The 19944-nt window shown below is 42.4% G+C and overlaps 1 protein-coding gene across 1 annotated transcript in view; it reads right to left on the bottom strand.

Moving 5' to 3' along the window:
• Nucleotides 1-19944, bottom strand: part of LOC138666652 (zinc finger protein 850-like) — a 92616-nt gene that overhangs the window by 58534 nt on the left and 14138 nt on the right. The window contains exon 6 of the mRNA XM_069754842.1: nt 11684-13595. Within this exon, the coding sequence (XP_069610943.1) occupies nt 11684-13595 (1912 nt within the window). The remainder of the gene's footprint in view (nt 1-11683; nt 13596-19944) is intronic.

Below are 19944 nucleotides of genomic sequence, written 5' to 3'. Positions count from 1 at the left end.
AGGTGAGAGCGCAGTCACCGGTGATGAACTTCAGCGATTTATTTACACATAATTATGTGATGCAGGGAGGGTAGTGAACACACACAGGACGACAGCTGTTTCGTGCTATACAGCACTTCGACAGGTCCATTGGACCTGTCGAAGTGCTGTATAGCACGAAACAGCTGTCGTCCTGTGTGTGTTCACTACCCTCCCTGCATCACATAATTATGTGTAAATAAATCGCTGAAGTTCATCACCGGTGAGTGCGCTCTCACTTTTTTCCTTTTGGATACTTCTATATGAACTGTTTTTTTTCTGAAGCGGCACCCAGGTGGAATGCTCATGGCGATTGATGTTTTCTTTTGATGGTACCCCTGAAAATAATGTGACAAAAGGGACATGTTAAATCATGGTATGTCCACTAACTAACATCACAGTGGGCTACAATCTTGGAATCAGTGAGTGGGCCTTTATATAAGGCTACAGATACTCACTGTGCTATTTGGTAACATGGTGTAAGTCACAGTCAACATGGACAAGAGGAAGCGAAGGAAAGAGTTGTCTCAGGAGATTAGAAAGAAAATTATAGACAAACATGTGAAGGTAGAAGTTATAAGACCATCTCCAAGCAGCTTGATGTTCCTTTGACTACAGTTGCACATATTATTCAGAAATTTAAGGTCCATGGGACTGTAGCCAACCTCCTTGGACGTGGCCGCAGGAGGAAAATTGATGACAAATCAAAGAGACGGATAATACGAATGGTAACAAAAGAGCCCAGAAAAACTTCTAAACAGATTAAAGGTGAACTTCAAGGAACATCAGTGTCAGATCACACCATCCGTGGTTGTCTGAGCCAAAGTGGAACTCATGGGAAACGACCAAGGAGGACACCATTGTTGAAAAAAAGTCACAAAAAAGCCAGACTGTAATTTGCCAAACTTCATGTTGACAAGCCACAAAGCTTCTGGGAGAATGTCCTATGGACAGATGAGACAAAGATATAACTTTTTGGCAAGGCACATAAGGTGTTATGTTCACTGATGGAAAAATGAAGCATATCAAGAACAGAACACTGTCCCTACTGTGAAACATGGAGGAGGCTCTGTTCTGTTTTGGGGCTGCTTTGTTGCATCTGGCACAGGGTGTCTAGAATCTGTGCAGATACAATGAAATCTCAATATAATCAAGGGATTCTAGAGAGAAATATGCTGCCCAGTGTCAGAAAGCTTGGTCTCATTCGCAGGTCATGGGTCTTGCAACAGGATAATGACCCAAAACACACAGCTAAAAACACCCAAGAATGGCTAAGAGGAAAACACTGGACTATTCTAAAGTGGCCTTCTGTGAGCCCTGACCTAAATCCTATTGAGCATCTTTGAAAAGAGCTGAAATTTGCCGTCTTGAAAAGGCAACTTTCAAAAGCGAGACAACTGGAGCAGTTTGCTCTTAAGGAGTAAGCCAAAATACTTGCCAAGAAGTGCAGAAGTCTCATTAACAGTTACAGGAATCGTTTGATTGCAGTGATTGCTTTATGAATCTGCAACTCAGGACTAGGGAAAAGCTGACCCTGTACTAGGAAAAGAAGATTTCTCCCTGTACTAGGACTAGGCTGAAACCCTACGATGGAGTGGGAAACCTATTCCTTATGAATAGACCCACCGATGTTTCCTAGGCTAAACTCAAACGAAGACCTACAGGTAGGGGGGAAGGGTGTCCCTGAACGATCTATGGACTGGGAACAAAACCAGGTAACCTCCTAGTAGGAAAATAGAGGAAGCCGCAGAAATGAATAGAAAACCAAAAACAAAACTGGCAGAACTAGATATCCCAGATTTGCACAACACAGAAAGCTGGTAAGGCACCAAGGCAGAACACTAGCAGATTAACACTGTTGTCCAGCAAGAACTGGGAGGCAGGTGCTGGGTAATAAAGGGTGAGGCGATCACCTGACCTAGGACAAACCCAGCACCAGAGGAAAAAGACCAGCAGCCTGAAAAGAACAACAAGATGGTGGATCAAAACAAAATAGATTCTAACAGATTGCCTCAAAAGGTTGTGCTATAAAATATTAAGTTAACGGTACCATCATTTCTGTCCAGGCCTATTTCATGAGTTTTATTTACTTTTTTTTTTAAATTCTGTGGAAGCATGGTTGAAAAGCAATGTCTGGCTTTCATTTGTTAATTTTCATAGATTTTTCATTTATTATTACTTTTGTAAGATTCAAGTTATTTCTGTGACCATTGTGGGCTTTCTGTCATTAAACGAGAAGTACCAACAATTCTGACCACGTGTGTATTTACACCAAGTGCGAAGGGTGTTTTGGTTCATCAAAGGGGACCATAATAAAATAGTAAGCAAGGTCGAAAAAAGACATTTGTCCATCCAGTTCAACTTACATTCCATCAGAATAAATCCCCAGAGCTACATCCTTCTAAAGAACCTAATAACTGTAAGATACAATATTGTTAGGGCTCCAGGCTCTTGAACCCTTCAACTGAGTTCACCATCACCACCTCAGGCAAGGAATTCCAGATTCTCACTGCCTTAACAGTAAAGAATCCTCTTCTATGTTGGTGCAGAAACCTTCTCTCCTCCAGATGCAGAGAATGCCCCCTTGTGACCGTCACCTTCCTTGGTATAAACAGATCCTCGGAGAGATATTTGTATTATCCCCTTATATACTTATACATGGTTATTAGATCGCCCCTCAGTCACCTTTTTTCTAGACTAAATAATCCTAATTTTGCTAATCTCTCTGGCTGTTGTAGTTTCCCCCATCCCCTTTATTAATTTTGTTGCCCTCCTTTGTACTCGCTCTACTTTCATTATATCTTACCTGAGCACCGATGTCCAAAACGGTACACAATATTCCACGTGCAGTCTAACCAGGGATTTTGTACACAGGCAGTATAATGCTTTCATCATGTGCATCCAGACCTGTTTTAACCCCTTTACCCCCAAGGGTGGGTTGCACGTTAATGACCAGGCCAATTTTTACAATTCTGACCACTGTCCCTTTATGAGGTTATAACTCTGGAGCGCTTCAACGGATCCTGGTGATTCTGACATTGTTTTCTCATTACATATTATACTTCATGATAGTGGTAAAATTTCTTTGATATTACCTGCGTTTATTTGTGAAAAAAGCGGAAATTTTGCGGAAATTGCAAGATTGCCTTGTGCAGGCATGTACTACGGAGGACAGAGAATGAACTTCAATCCAATATTGCAGCCAGCATGCAGCCAGCGGGTAAGGAAAGGGTGAATCAAACACTCGAAAACCCCGCCCCTATGGCTGAAGATTGTTCCCTCCAAATTCAGGTGACAGTGTCCCTTTAATAAGTAACATTTTAATTTTTGGAATGTTTAAATAAAAATGAACATTTAATTTTTTTTCACAAAAAATTTAATTCAGCTCCAATTTGTTTTATTTTACCAAGGGTAACAGGAGAAAATGGACCCCAAAAGTTGTTGTACAATTTGTCCCGAGTACAAGATGTGTGGTGAGCACTTTGACCCATTAAGTGATTCACAGAAGTTTATAATGCAGAGCCGTAAAAATAAAAAATTCGTCCCCAATTTTTTATTTTCCCAAGGGTAAGAGAAGGAATTGGACCTCAAAACTTGTTGTACAATTTGTCCTGAGTACGCTGATACCCCATATGTGGGGGTAAACCACTGTTTGGGTGCAAGGGAGAGCTCGGAAGGGAAGGAGCTCCGTCTGACTTTTCAATGCAAAATTGACTGGAATTGAGATGGGACGCCATGTTGCATTTGGAGAGCCACTGATGTGCCTAAACATTGAAACCCCCACAGGTGACACCATTTTGGAAAGTAGACCTCCTAAGGAACTCATCTAGATGTGTTGTGAGAGCTTTGCACCCCCAAGTGTTTCACTAACGTTTATAGCGCTGAGCCGTGAAAATAAAAATTATTTTTTTCCCACAAAAATTATTTTTTAGCCCCCAGTTTTGTATTTTCCCAAGGATAACAGAAGAAATTGGACCCAAAAAGTTGTTGTCCAATTTGTCCTGAGTACGCTGATACCCCATATGTGGGGGGAACTACCACTTGGGCGCATGGGAGAGCTCGGAAGGGAAGGAGCGCCATTTGGAATGCAGACTTAGATGGAATGATCTGGAAGCGTCACATTGTGTTTGCAGAGCCCCTAATGTACCTAAACAGTAGAAACCCCCAACAAGTGGCCCCATATTGCAAACTAGTCCCCCCAAGGAACTTATCTAGATGTGTTGTGAGAACTTTGAACCCCAAAGTGTTTCACTAGTTTATAACAGAGCTGTGGAAATAAAAAGAATCTTTTTTTTCCACAAAAATTATTTTTAGCCCCCAGTTTTGTATTTTTCCAAGGGTAGTAGTTGAAATTGAACCCCAAACGTCATTGTCCAATTTGTCCTGAGTACGCTGATACCCCATATGTTGGGGTAAACCCCTGTTTGGGCGCACGTGAGAGCTCGGAAGGGAAGGAGCACTGTTTTGCTTTTTCAACGCAGAATTGGCTGGAATTGAGATTGGACGCCATGTCGCATTTGGAGAGCCCCTGATGTGCCTAAACAGTGGAAACCCCCCAATTATAACTGAAACCCTAATCCAAACACACCCCTAAACTCAACGGTAACCCTAACCACACCCCTAACAGGAACCCTAACAGGAAAATAGAAATAATTATTTTTGCATCGCTTTATTCTGAGGACTATAACTTTTTTAATTTTTCGCTGATGATGCTGTATCGTGGCTCATTTTTTGCGGGACAAGATGACGTTTTCAGCGGTACCATTGTTATTTATATCCGTCTTTTTGATCGCGTGTTATTCCACTTTTTGTTCGGCGGTATGATAATAAAGTGTTTTTTTGCCTCTTTTTTTAACCACGTTTACTGAAGGGGTTAACTAGTGGGACAGTTTTATAGGTGTGGTCGTTATGGACACGGCGATACTAAATATGTGTACTTTTATTGTTTTTTTAATTTATTTAGATTAAAAAAATGTATTTATGGGAACAATATTTTTTTTTCTTTATTTAGGATTTTTTTTTTTTTTTACACATGTGAATGTATATTTTTTTACTTTATAACATTGCCCCAGGGGGAAAGGCATCATGTTATAGGGTCAGGTCCCTGATCTGACACTTTCACAGCACTGTGTCAGATCAGCGATCTGACATGCAGGGCTGCAGGCTTACCAGCGCTTGCTCAGAGCAGGCGCTGGTAAAACACCTCCCTGCAGGACCTGGATGTAGCCCCATGGCCATTTTGGATCCGGGGCCTGCAGGGAGGAGACGCTCGGTGCAAGGTGAGCACAGTGCCTTGTACCGAGGGTCTCAGGGAAGCACGCAGGGAGCCCCCTCCCTGCGTGATGCTTCTCTGTACCGCCAGAACGCTGCGATCATATTTGATTGCAGTGTGCCAGGGGTTAATGTGCCAGGAGCAGTCCGTGACTGCTCCTGGCACATAGTGCCGGATGTCAGCTGCGATAGTCAGCTGACCCCCAGCCGCGCTCTCCCTGTGAGGGCGGCCGATCGCATATGACGTACTATCCCGTCGGTGGTCATACGGGCCCACCCCACCTCGACGGGATAGTATGTCATATGTTAGAAAAGGGTTAATGACCAGGCCAATTTTTAAAATTCTGACCACTGTCCCTTTATGAGATTAAAACTCTGGAACGCATCAACGGATCCTGTTGATTCTGACACGGTTTGCTCGTGACTTATTGTACTTCATGATAGCAGTAAAATTTCTTTGGTATGACTTGCGCTTATTTGTGAAAAAAATGGAAATTTGGTGAAAATTTAGCAATTTTCCAACTTTGAATTTTCATGCCCTTAAATCACACAGATATGTCACATAAAATACTTAAGTAACATTTCCCAAATGTCTACTTTACATCAGCACAATTTCGAAACCTTCAAAAAGAAACTGAAGACCTACCTCTTCCGGCAAGCCTACAACCTGCAGTAATCACCGATCGACCAAACCACTGCAAGACCAGCTCTATCCTCACCTACTGTATCCTCACCCATCCCTTGTGGATTGTGAGCCCTCGCAGGCAGGGTCCTCTCTCCACCTGTACCAGTTGTGAATTGTATTGTTCAAGATTATTGTACCTGTTTTTATTATGTATACCCCTCCTCACATGTAAAGCGCCATGGAATAAATGGCGCTATAATAAATAATAATAATAACCCAAATTGTTTTTTTGTTACGGAGTTAAAAGGGTATGTGCACATGCTGCGGATCCGCAGCGGATTGGCCGCTGCAGATTCACAGCAGTTTTCCATGCGTTTACAGTACCATGTAAACCTATGGAAACCAAAATCCGCAGTGCACATGCTGCGGAAAAAAACGTGTGGAAATGTAGCGCTGTTTATTCCGCAGCATGTCAATTCGTTGTGCGGATTCCGCAGCGGTTTACACCTGCTCCATAATAGGAATCAGCACAAAAACAGCAGTAATTCTGCAGTGCGGATTACCTGCGGATTTACCAAAATCAGTCTGGAAAAATCTGCAGCGTAGTCCGCAGTGTGTGTACATAGCCTAAGGGTTACAAGTTGACCAGCGATTTCTCATTTTTACAACACCATTTTTTTTTAGGGACCACATCACATTTGAAGTCACTTTGAGGAGTCTATATGATAAAAAATACCCAAAAGTGACACCATTCTAAAAACTGCACCCCTCAAGGTACTCAAAACCATATTCAAAAAGGTTATTAACCCTTTAGTTGCTTCACAGGAATTTTGTAATTTTTTTTTTTAAATGAACATTTAAACTTTTCACAAAAAATTTGTTTTATTTTACCAAGGGTAACAGGAGAAATTGGACACCAAAAGTTGTTGTGCAATTTGTCCTGAGTACACTGATACCCCAAACTAGAAAACTACTGTTTGGAAGCATGGCAGAGCTCGGAAAGGAAGGAGCGTCGTTTGACTTTCCAATGCAAAATTGGCTGGAATTGAGATCGGACCCCATGTCGCGTTTGGAGATCCCCTGGTGTGCCTAAACAGTGGAAACCTTCCACAAGTGCCAGCATTTTGGAAAGTAGACCCGCTAAAGAACTTATCTAGATGTGTGGTGAGCACTTTGAACCCCCAAGTGCTTCACACTAGTTTATAATGTAGAGTCGTAAAAATAAAAAATATTTTTTCCACAAAAATGACCTTTTAACCCACAATTTTTTATTTTCCCAAGGGTATCAGGAGAAATTGGACCCCAAAATTTATTGTCCAATTTGTCCTGAGTGCGCAGATACACCATATGTGGGAGAAAACTAGTTTGGGCACACGTTGGGGCTTGGAAGGGAAGTAGTGATGTTTTGGAATGCAGACTTTGATGGTATGGTCTGCGTGCGTCATGTTGTGTTTGCAGAGCCACTGATGTGCCTAAACAGTAGAAACCCCCCACAAGTGACATCATTTTGGAAACTAGACCCCCCAAGGAACTTATCTTGATGTGTTGTGAGAACTTTAAACCCTCAAGTGTTTCACTAAATTTAATAACGCAGAGCCGTAAAAATAAAAAATCTGATTTTTTTCCCACAAAAAAGATTTTTTAGCCCCCAAATTTTTATTTTATTTATTTATTCACAAGGGTAACAGGAGAAATTGGACTGCAAAAGTTGTTGTCCAATTTGTCCTGAGTACGCCGATACCCCATATGTGGGAGTAAACCACTGTTTGGGCGCATGGCAGAGCTCAGAATGGAAGGAGCACCGTTTGACTTTTTCAACACAGAATTGGCTGGAAATGAGATCGGATGCCATGTCGCGTTTGGAGAGCCCCTGATGTGCCTAAACAGTAGAAACCCCTCAATTCTAACTCCAACACACCCCTAACCCTAATCCCATCCCTAACCACAACATTAAGCCCAACACACCCCTAATCCTGACACACCCTTAACCCTAATCCCAACCCTAACTTTAGCCCTAACCCTAATGGGAAAATTAAAATAAATACTTTTTTTTAATTTTTTTTATTATTTTTCCTTAACTAATGGGGTGATAAAGGGGGTTTGATTTACTATTTATAACAGGTTTTTATGTTTGGCAGCTGTCACATGCTAAAAGATGCTTTTTATTGCAAAAAAAAGTTTTTGCAACACCAGAGAAAGCTATAATTTTTCCATATTGTGGCCCACAGAGTCAAGTGAGGTCTTGTTTTTTGCGGGACGAGTTGATGTTTTTATTGGCACCATTTTTGGGCACATGACAATTTTTGATCGCTTTTTATTGCAATTTTTGGGAGGTAGAATGAACAAAAACCAGCAATTCATGAGTTTCTTCTGGGGGGTGTTTATACTGTTCCACATGTGGTAAAATTGATGAAGCAGTTTTATTCTTCGGGTTAGTACGATTACAGCGATACCTCATTTATATCTTTTTTATGTTTTGGCGCTTTTATACAATGAAAACCATTTTATATAAAAAATAATTATTTTTGTATCGCTTTATTCTGAGAGCTATAATTCTTTTTATTCTTTTGCTGAGGACTCTGTATGGCAGCTCGTTTTTTGCGGGACAAGATGACATCTTCAGCAGTACCATATTTATTTATATCCATCTTTTTGATTGCGTGTTATTCCACTTTTTGTTCGGTGGTATGATCATAAAGCATTGTTTTTTATGGGGTTAACCAAAGGGGTTAACTAGTGGGACAGTTTAATAGGTCGGGTCGTTACGGACGCGGCGATACTAAATATGTGCACTTTTATTGTTGTTTTTTTATTCACATAAAGAAATGTATTTATTGGAAAAATATTTATTTTCTTTATTTAGGAATTTTTTCAAAAATATTTTTACACATGCTATTTTTTTTTAAACTTTTTTACATTGTCCCCCAGGATGGGACATCACTATATAAATTCAGATGCACTGCACTGTATCAGATCAGCGATCGGACAGGCAGTGAAGGAGGCTTGCCGGCGCCTGCTCTTAGCAGGCACTCACAAGCCACCTCCCTGCAGAACCTGGAAGGACCCCGTGGCCATCTTGCTGCCGGGGGTCTCCATAGAGACTCTCAGGACAAAGCGATCGCATTGCTCTGAGGGAAGCACGCGCAGGGAGCCCCCTCCCCGCGCAATGCTTCTCTATGCCTCTACTGGCACTGGAACACTGCAATCTTGTTTGAGCGCATTGTTCCGGGGGTTAAAGCGCTGGGAGCAATCTATAAAGTGCCCCAATCGGCCGCACACTACCCGTGTGCGCGACCGATTGTCTTCGGCGTACTATCCCGTCAATGGTCAGATGGGCCCAGCCCACATGGACGGGATAGTACGTCAGATGTCAGAAAGGGGTTAAGGGTAAACTTATCAGTCTGACGGCTTCCTGACTGCAGAGTCTTAGGTTCTAACGGATGTGTCAACGTGGTCATGAATCCGGTGTCATCCTGCAGGTGTTGATGATCCGGTTCTTGGCGGTGACGATAAGTCCTCAACATGTAGCACAGGGTCCTGGGTCCAGAAGGTGGGTTGCAGAGTGAAGAGCAGTTTCCAACACTGCCGGGGCTTGACCGAGCTCGGCAGAAATCTTGAGCAGTGGGAGCCAATGGGCAAAATAGTTCTCCAGTCAGTCTCTGTAAGGGGCAGCAGGAAAAATATAGCGCGGACCTGCGCTTTCACGGTGTTCAAGGGATGGAGCACCAAACTTCCCTTGCCACACGATCCTGCCAAGTCTCTCTGCCTTTTCGCATGCTCTGCCCCTTTTATCCTAGCTATACCCCCTGCTGTCGACTGCAAAGGTCTGTCCGGATTTCTATGCTTTCCCCCAGAGAACAAAGGTGATATTCCCGACAGTTCCAGACCCGACCCAAGAAAGGTAACCCCAATCCAGTCCCTCTTCTTACACACACATTGCAATTTGTTGGGGAAACAATCCTCACGAGTTGATCCGCACTAAATCGTTCAGATCTTGCTGACAATTTCATTCCTGTCTTCACCAGAAGGTTTTAATATCACAGCACTGGAGTGGTGCTTATAATCTAAGGTCCCTTCACCTACTCTCAAACTTACCCACCAGTGTCTTCACCATCTATCAGTGCTGCTCCCGTCAGCCTCCAGCAGTTTGTGATCTGCTGGAACAATTCAGTGTTTGCTGGGGGAGAAGGAGCTCACTCTTCAATGCAAATTTATGAGAGCCTGGTTCAGGCCTCGATCTGACACTCATAGCCTTGTATTATCACCGTCAGAAAATTCTCATGGTGCTAGCGGTGATCTCATTGAGGTCACCACAGTTCACTGGGCTGCTCAGTGACCTCCCCATGGGAACGCAGCTTCAGTGACCAGCAGTAACCTCTATGACGTCACCGTTCATCACTGAAACTGCATCCTCATGAGTTCAGGGTCTCCTGCTTTTCAGCCTGCACGGTCGCATTAGGCCACCGTTCAGATTGAAAACCAGATGACGGAGATGGATTACAGCACAGGAAACTATGTTTTATCTTCATGTCGGACAGGTGAGGTATATGGTTGTTTATTTTATTTTTTTTTACAAAAAATGGGCATGGGCTTTAATGGATTTTAGGCATAAAAGTGAGTATAATTTTTACACATTTATTTAAAAATGAAAAACAAACAGGATGTTGACTTTTTTTTTTTTTCAAGTAAAGGATTTTATACTTGTTGTGTGTTTATTTCAATCATACTATGGGGTTAATAATGGGTGCGTGTTATGGATGCCTCTCCATTACTAACCACTTATGGATGTACCATTTTTGGGGCGGCTAAAGGCGGATATTGGTAGCCCGGGAGGTGGCGCAATATCTCTGTCCTTTTCCAAGGCTATTAATATTAACTCACAGCTGTACGTTTTGCTTTTGATGGTTTCAATTTATAGGGGGATCCCATGTCATTTCTTTTCTGTGGTCCCCCGTATATTCACCAGTAAAGGCTAAAAAAAAGAACTGTGAGCCATTATTAATAGCCTGGGAACCTTTTGGGATATTTCCCTTTTCCCAGATTATTAACAACAGCTCCCAGCCGTGGGCTTTCCCTCTGCTGGTTATGAAAAACCTGGCATATGCGCATCACTATTGAATACAATACTGTAAGTGTGCTTATGTCTGTATTTGCGGTCCTCAAAAAATGGACCTCATATAGACATACAAAACTGCTCAGTGAAGGGGGCCTAAGAGGTAGCAGATTGAAGATAGAGGGATGAGGGCAGAGAGGGATTTGTGTGAGGTTTTGAGTGGGTGTGATAGGTGCTGACTTGCAGGTCACTGCAATGTATGATCTTGTAGTAATAGAACACAAGAAGGCAGGAGAGAGGAAATTGGCGATTAACTCCCTTCAGAACGGAAGCCAGCCACAAGATCGTGCTGCTAGAGCATGATAAAAGGTAATAGTGCTAAAATAACACAACATATGTATTGAGATGAACATAAGATTTATGAAGAAAAAAAAAACAGTGACGGTGCAGATCTGCACTAAATCTGCATCATGTGCACACAGCCTTATGGTACTGGACAACCTCATTAAGCGTCTTGCTTATCAATATAAATAAATATATATATATACACACACACTACATTGGTTTCATGGTATTTGTGTATTATCTCTATTTATACAGATGCTATAAGTCTATGTATCTCTTTATCCTGTTCTTCCTCTTCCAGACTTTGATTTTCTTATTATATTATGCTTTTACAAAATCAATAAACCTTTGAATTTGAAAAAAAAGGCTACTTTCCTGTGTGAGATTTTAGATGGATAACAAGATTTTTTTTCAGGATAAAACATTTCTCACATTCTGAACATGCAAATGGTTTCTCTCCTGTGTGAATTCTCTGATGTGTAATGAGATTAAATTTCCTATTAAAACCTTTCCCACATTCTGAACATGTAAATCGTTTCTGCCCTGTGTGACTCATCTGATGTGTAACAAGACTTAATTTATACATAAAACATTTCCCACATTCTGAACATGCAAATGGTTTCTCTCCTGTGTGAATTCTCTGATGTGTAATGAGATGCAATTTCCTATTAAAACCTTTCCCACATTCTGAACATGTAAATCGTTTCTGCCCTGTGTGACTCATCTGATGTGTAACAAGACTTAATTTTGACATAAAACATTTCCCACATTCTGAACATGCAAATGGTTTCTCTCCTGTGTGAATTCTCTGATGTGTAATGAGATGCAATTTCCTATTAAAACCTTTCCCACATTCTGAACATGTAAATCGTTTCTGCCCTGTGTGACTCGTCTGATGTGTAACAAGACTTAATTTTGACATAAAACATTTCCCACATTCTGAACATGCAAATGGTTTCTCTCCTGTGTGAATTCTCTGATGTGTAATGAGATGCAATTTCCTATTAAAACCTTTCCCACATTCTGAACATGTAAATCGTTTCTGCCCTGTGTGACTCATCTGATGTGTAACAAGACTTAATTTATACATAAAACATTTCCCACATTCTGAACATGCAAATGGTTTCTCTCCTGTGTGAATTCTCTGATGTGTAAGGAGATGCAATTTCCTATTAAAACATTTCCCACATTCTAAACATGAAAATGGTTTTTCCCCTGTGTGAATTCTCTGATGTTTAACAAGACTTGATTTCTCTGTAAAACACTTCCCACATTCTGAACATGAAAATGGCTTCTCTCCTGTGTGACTTCTCTGATGTACAACAAGACGTGATTTCTCTCTAAAACATTTCCCACATTCTAAACATGAAAATGGTTTCTCCCCTGTGTGAATTCTCTGATGTATAACAAGACGTGATTTCTCTGTAAAATATTTCCCACATTCTGAACATGAAAATGGCTTCTCTCCTGTGTGAATTCTCTGATGTGTTATAAGTTTGTATTTCTCATTATAATATTTTCCACATTCTGGACAAGAAAATGGTTTCTCCCCTGTGTGAATTCTCTGATGTTTAACAAAATTAGATTTCCATGTAAAACATTTCCCGCATTCTGAACATGAAAATGGTTTCTCCCCTGTGTGAATTAATTGATGATTAAAAAGTAGGGATTTCTTACTATAATGTTTTCCACATTCTGAACATGAAAATGTCTTCTTTCCTGTGTGAGATCTCTGATGAGCAACAAGACTTGTTTTCTGACTAAAACATTTCCCACATTCTGAACATGAAAATGGCTTCTCCCCTGTGTGTGTTACCTGATGTCTAACAACACATGATTTAGTTGTAAAACATTGCCCACATTCTGAACAAGAAAATGGCTTCTCCCCTGTGTGTGTTAGCTGATGTCTAGCAAGACATGATTTTGATGTAAAGCATTTTCCACATTCTGAACATGAAAATGGCTTCTCCCCTGTGTGTATAGTATGATGTCTATCAAGATGTGTTTTCCGCTTAAAGCATTTCCCACATTCTGAACATGAAAATTGTTTCTCCCCTGTGTAAGCGGTTTCATGTTCCACAACCCTTCTGTGACTTTTGTTTTTCATATTTGTCTTTGATGAAGCAGAAAAAAGGACCCGTTGATCAGGATCAGATGACAGATTTTCTCTGATAATGTCTTGAAGTGTATCTGGTATAATGACATGTTCTTCACAAGTATCGGGTGTGATACCAATATTATCTGAGAATATCAAACGTCCCTTTGAGCTCCTGGTACAGTCATCTAAGAATAAAAATTATATTTGTTAGTAACATTGCAGTGGAATTATATTACTACTTATATTATGTACCGTATATACTTGCGTATAAGCCGAGATTTTCAGCCCCAAAAAATGGGCTGAAAGTGCCCCTCTCGGCTTATACTCGAGTCATGGTCGGCAAGGTGGGGGTCGGCGGGTGAGGGGGAGCGACGATGGTCACATACTCCCCTGCTCCTGGTGCGGTCCCTACATGTCCCATGGTCTCCGGCGCCGGCAGCTTCTTCCCCTGTTCAGCGGTCATGTGGTATCGCTCATTAAAGTAATGAATATGGACTCCACTCCCATAAGGGTGGAGCCGCATATTCATTACTGTAATGAGCGGTACCAGTGACCTTTGAACAGAAGAACAAGCTGCTGGCTCCCGGAGACCATCGGTCGGGGAAAAGCTGCCAGGGACCACGCCGGGAGCAGGTGAGTATTTCATATTTACCTTTCCTCGTTCCACCGCTGCCCCGTCTTCCTCGTCCTCTGCACTGACGGTTCAGGTCAGAGGGCGCGATGATATATTAGTGTGCACGCCGCCCTCTGCCTGAACAGTCAGTGCGGAGAGATGGGACGCTGAGGAGCAGCGGGCAGCGATAAGAGGTGATTGTCATTTTTATATTTTTATTGCAGCAGCAGCATTATATGTGGCACATTGTTATATGGAGCATCTATGGGGCCATAATGAACTGTATGGAGCATTATATGTGGCACATTGTTATATGGAGCATCTATGGGGCCATAATGAACTGTATGGAGCATTATATGTGGCACATTGTTAAATGGAGCATCTTATGGGGCCATAATCAGGATATGTGCAGCATTATATGGGCCAAATATCCTTATGGAGCATCTTATGGGGCCATAATCAGCATTTGTGCAGCATTATATGGGGCATATTTTAATATGGAGCATGTTATGGGGCCCATCAAAAAATGTATGCAGCATTATATAGGGCATATATTGTATGGATTATCTTATGGGGCCCAACATGACTGTATGGAGCATTATATGGGGCTCCTGATTCAATATGGATATTCAAAAACACTTAACCTACTACTGTCTCAATTAATTTTACTTTTATTCGTATCTATTTTTATTTTTGCCATTTACCGGTAGCTGCTGCATTTTCCACCCTAGGCTTATACTCGAGTCAATAAGTTTTCCAAGTTTTTTGTTGCAAAATTAGGGGGGGGGTCAGCTTACACTCGAGTATATACAGTACTTTATAGTATTTCCATGCAAATACAATCAAGGAAAGAAAGGAGAGGTTTGTAGATTATTTCCGTGCTTGCTAATTAGTCATGAGCGAATATATGGTACTCGTTACTCGAGATTTCCAGAGCACGCCCGGGTGACCTCTGAGTATTAGTTTTCATCACCGAAGCTGAATGATTTACATCTGTTAGCCAGCATAAGTACATGTGGGGATTCCCTAGAAACCAGGCAACCCCCACATATACTTATGCTGGGTAACAGATGTAAATCATTCAGCTGCGGCGATGAAAACTAAATCTCCAAGCACTAAAAAATACTCAGAGGTCACCCGAGTGTGCTCGGGAAATCTCGAGTAACGAGCATATTCGCTCATCACTATTGCTAATCAATGATGAGACGAATATCCCAGATTGTAAAATGAAATGAAATAGTAGTTTAGTCCACGAGTTTCAAAGTACAAAAGACTTATTCATCAGGAGAGACCACAATTCTAGTGAAGGCAGCCAAAGTAACATTTAAATAGTATACAGATTTCAAATGTGAGAGCCAAAAAAAAAGTGTGATAGATGTCAAAGTTCAGTTAGGTACCATCTGGGATGGCACTTGAAATACATGTGGTGTGCCAAGATAAAATGAATAAACAACGATCATTAAAATACAACTTGTATAAATCTGTATTCAAATTATCAGATGATTGTTTAAGAGGACAAAAAGGAAAGAATGGAGAAAAGAAAAAAGTGGAGCAGAAAAAAAGTGGAAAAAATGTGAAATCAGGAGAGAACTCATTGTGATCTGGGCTTCAAAAGAACTGAAAGTCAGGGTGGATCAGATGAATTAGACTGTGTTCCAGTTGGATACTAATTATCACTATAAACACAGGCAGACGCCGAAAAGAGCGTCGGGGTGGATGCATCCACGGGACAGCTGATGACTAATGATGAGCAAATATACTTGTTGCTCGGGTAGTCTCCGAGTATTTGAGAATGCTCTAGTTTTTGTTGATGCAGCTGCATGAATTGCAGCTGCTAGACAGCTTGAATACATGTTGGGATTCCCTAGCAACCAGGCAACCCCCACATGTCCTCAAGCTTGCTACCAGCCGTAAATAATGCAGCTGCTTCCATAAAAACCAAATCTCCAAGCACTCACAAATACTCGGAGACCACCCGAGCAACGAGTATACTCATTCATCACTACTGATGAGCCCTCCATCTCCATAGCAGGTTCTATTTAATTTGGTTTATATGGTAGCAAGTGGTTTTTCTACATTACTTTTGTGACTACTCTTGTATACATCAGGCTGCCTCATTGCCTCTATATGGTATCATATGCTCATGCACTTTAAACCTTATTTGAATCATACCTATTGACACCTGTAATTGCCTGCTGCATTTTGTTTCCAATTCTGCAGTAATCGTTTCACTACTATGCTATATTAAGCATGCACATATGCACTTTTCATAATCTATTATTCATGATACTGTAAACTGTTATGATCTGGTGATTAAGAAGCGACATGAGACTAGCTCTGAGCAGGTGGGAACTATACTGACCGCAGTCGCTAAGCTCAACACAACACTAGAAGTAGCCGTGGAATGCTCCTAACTCTGCCTAGGCATCTCGTCACAGCCTAAGAGCTAACTACCCCTAAAGATAGAAGCAGGAAAACTATCTTGCCTCAGAGAAAATCCCCAAAAGATAGATAGCCCCCCACATGTAATGACTGAGAGGAGAAGGAAATGACATACGTAGTATGAAACAAGATTTAGCACAGGAGGCCACTTCTAGCTAGATAGGAATAGTACAGGAAAGAGCACTGTGCGGTCAGTAATAAAACCTAGAAAAAGTCCACCGCAGAGAAATGCAAAAAACTCCACACCTAACTAAAGGTGTGGAGGGCAAACTCTGCTGCCCAGAATTCCAGCTTAGCTGAATAGATCCATACTGATAAACTGGACAAATGAGCAAAAACAAGACAGTACTGAACAACAAAGTCCACAATAAGAAACTGCAAAGGAAAAGCAAGGACTTAGCTTTGCAGAACTGGTCAGAGTGTCAGGAAAATCCAAAGAGCAATGACTCCAGGCTGGAACAATTGACAACTGGCATTCAATGAGGGCTAAGGCCAGACTAAAATAGCCGAGCCCAAAAGATGATCAGTGCAGAAGCTAAATCCAAGAAGCAGCCATACCACTCAAAACCACAGGAGGGAGCCCAAGAGCGGAATTCACAACAGTACCCCCCCCCCCTTGAGGAGGGGTCACCGAACCCTCACCAGAGCCCCCAGGCCGATCAGGACGAGCCAAATGAAAATCACAAACCAAATCGGCGGCAACAACCCAAGAATTATCCTCCTGGCCATAACCCTTCCACTTGACAAGATACTGAAGCTTCCGCCTTGAAAAACGAGAATCCAAAATTTTCTCAACCACATATTCCAACTCCCCCTCAACCAACACCGGGGCAGGAGGATCAACAGATGGAACAACGGGCACCACATATCTCCGCAACAAAGATCTATGGAAAACATTGTGGATGGCAAAAGAGGCTGGAAGGGCCAAACGAAAAGACACAGGATTGATAATCTCAGAAATCTTATAAGGACCAATAAACCGAGGCTTGAACTTAGGGGAAGAAACCTTCATAGGGACATGACGAGAGGACAACCAGACCAAATCCCCCACACGAAGCCGAGGACCAACACCGACGGCGGTTAGCAAAACGCTGAGCCCTTTCCTGGGACAACGTCAAATTGTCCACCACATGAGCCCAAATCTGCTGCAACCTGTCCACCACAGAATCCACACAAGGACACTCAGAAGGCTCAACCTGCCCTGAAGAAAAACGAGGATGGAAACCAAAATTACAAAAGAAAGGTGAAACCAAAGTAGCCGAACTGGCCCGATTATTAAGGGCAAACTCGGCCAACGGCAAAAAACAGTCACCCAATCATCCTGATCAGCAGACACAAAGCATCTCAAATAGGTTTCCAAGGTTTGATTAGTTCGCTCAGTTTGGCCATTTGTCTGAGGATGGAACGCCGAAGAAAAAGACAAATCAATACCCATCCTAGCACAAAAGGCCCGCCAAAACCTGGAAACAAACTGGGAACCTCTATCAGACACAATATTCTCCGGAATGCCATGCAAACGAACCACATGTTGAAAAAACAATGGAACCAAATCAGAAGAGGAAGGCAATTTAGGCAAAGGTACCAAATGGACCATTTTAGAGAACCGGTCACAAACCACCCAGATAACAGACATCCTCTGGGACACAGGAAGATCCGAAATAAAATCCATGGAAATATGCGTCCAAGGCCTCTCCGGAATGGGCAAAGGCAAAAGCAACCCACTAGCACGGGAACAGCAAGGCTTAGCCCGGGCACAGGTCCCACAGGACTGCACAAAAGAACGCACATCCCGCGACAAGGAAGGCCACCAAAAGGACCTAGCAACCAAATCTCTGGTACCAAAAATCCCAGGATGACCGGCCAACACAGAACAATGGACCTCAGAAATTACCTTACTTGTCCATCTATCAGGAACAAACAGCTTCCCTACAGGACAGCGGTCAGGCTTATCAGCCTGAAATTCCTGAAGCGCCCGCCGCAAATCAGGGGAGATGGCAGATAGAATCACCCCTTCCCTAAGAATGCCAACCGGCTCAAGGACTCCAAAGGAATCAGGCAAAAAACTCCTAGAGAGGGCATCCGCCTTAACATTCTTAGATCCCGGAAGTTATGAGACCACAAAATCAAAACGGGAGAAAAACAGGTACCACTGAGCCTGTCTAGGGTTCAGCCGCTTGGCCGACTCAAGGTAAATCAGATTCTTATGATCGGTCAAGACCACAATGTGGTGCTTGGCTCCCTCAAGCCAATGTCGCCACTCCTCAAACGCCCACTTCATAGCCAACAACTCCCGATTGCCGACATCATAATTGCGTTCCGCAGGCGAAAACTTTCTGGAAAAAAAAGCACACGGTTTCATCAAAGAACCATCAGATTCCCTCTGAGACAAAACGGTCCCTGCCCCAATTTCAGAAGCGTCAACCTCAACCTGAAAAGGAAGTGAAACATCTGGCTGACGCAAGACAGGGGCAGAAGTAAATCGGCGTTTAAGTTCCCGAAAGGCCTCAACAGCCTCAGAGGACCAATTAGTCACATCAGCGCCTTTCTTCGTCAAATCGGTCAGGGGTTTAACCACACTAGAGAAGTTGGCAATGAAACGGCGATAAAAATTAGCAAAGCCCAAAAATTTCTGAAGGCTCTTCACAGATGTGTGTTGAATCCAGTCATGAATGGCTTGGACCTTAACAGGATCCATTTCTATAGACGAAGGAGAAAAAATAAACCCCAAAAGAGACCTTCTGAACTCCAAATAGGCACTTAGACCCCTTCACAAATAAAGCATTATCACGAAGGATCTGGAACACCATCCTGACTAGCTTCACATGAGACTCCCAATCATTGGAAAAAATCAAAACATCATCCAAATACACAATCAAGAATTTGTCAAGATAACTGCGGAAAATATCATGCATAAAAGGACTGAAATACAGAAGGAGAAAGCCCGAAAGGCATCACCAGGTATTCAAAATGGCCTTCGGGCATATTAAATGCAGTTTTCCATTCGTCACCCTGTTTAATACGAACAAGATTATATGCCCCTCGAAGGTCAATCTTGGTAAACCAATTAGCCCCCTTAATCCTAGCAAACAAATCAGAGAGCAAAGGTAAAGGGTATTGGAATTTGACCGTGATCTTATTAAGAAGGCGATAATCAATACAGGGTCTTAAGGAGCCATCCTTCTTGGCAACAAAAAAAATCCCGCTCCCAATGGTGACGAAGACGGCCGAATATGCCCCTTCTCTAAAGACTGCATCTAGCCGATGCAGCTGACTGCATTGATGAGGGAAGGAGTGCTACGCTCCTTCTGCCATCATCCTCCTGTCAGCGTCTGATGTCACTGACGCCGACACTGACGGGGGCGTGGTGACGTCACTGCCTGGCGCCCGCAGTTCGAAGGTGAGCAGGAGCAGCGCAGGAACCAGGAAGAAGAGAGGAGTATTTATTGTTTTTTTTTATGGGGGCTGCCTTATACTACAGA

The sequence above is a fragment of the Ranitomeya imitator genome, chromosome 2 (genome assembly GCF_032444005.1).
Source record: "Ranitomeya imitator isolate aRanImi1 chromosome 2, aRanImi1.pri, whole genome shotgun sequence".
NCBI lineage: Eukaryota > Metazoa > Chordata > Amphibia > Anura > Dendrobatidae > Ranitomeya > Ranitomeya imitator.
This window is presented reverse-complemented; position numbering and strand designations above follow the sequence as displayed.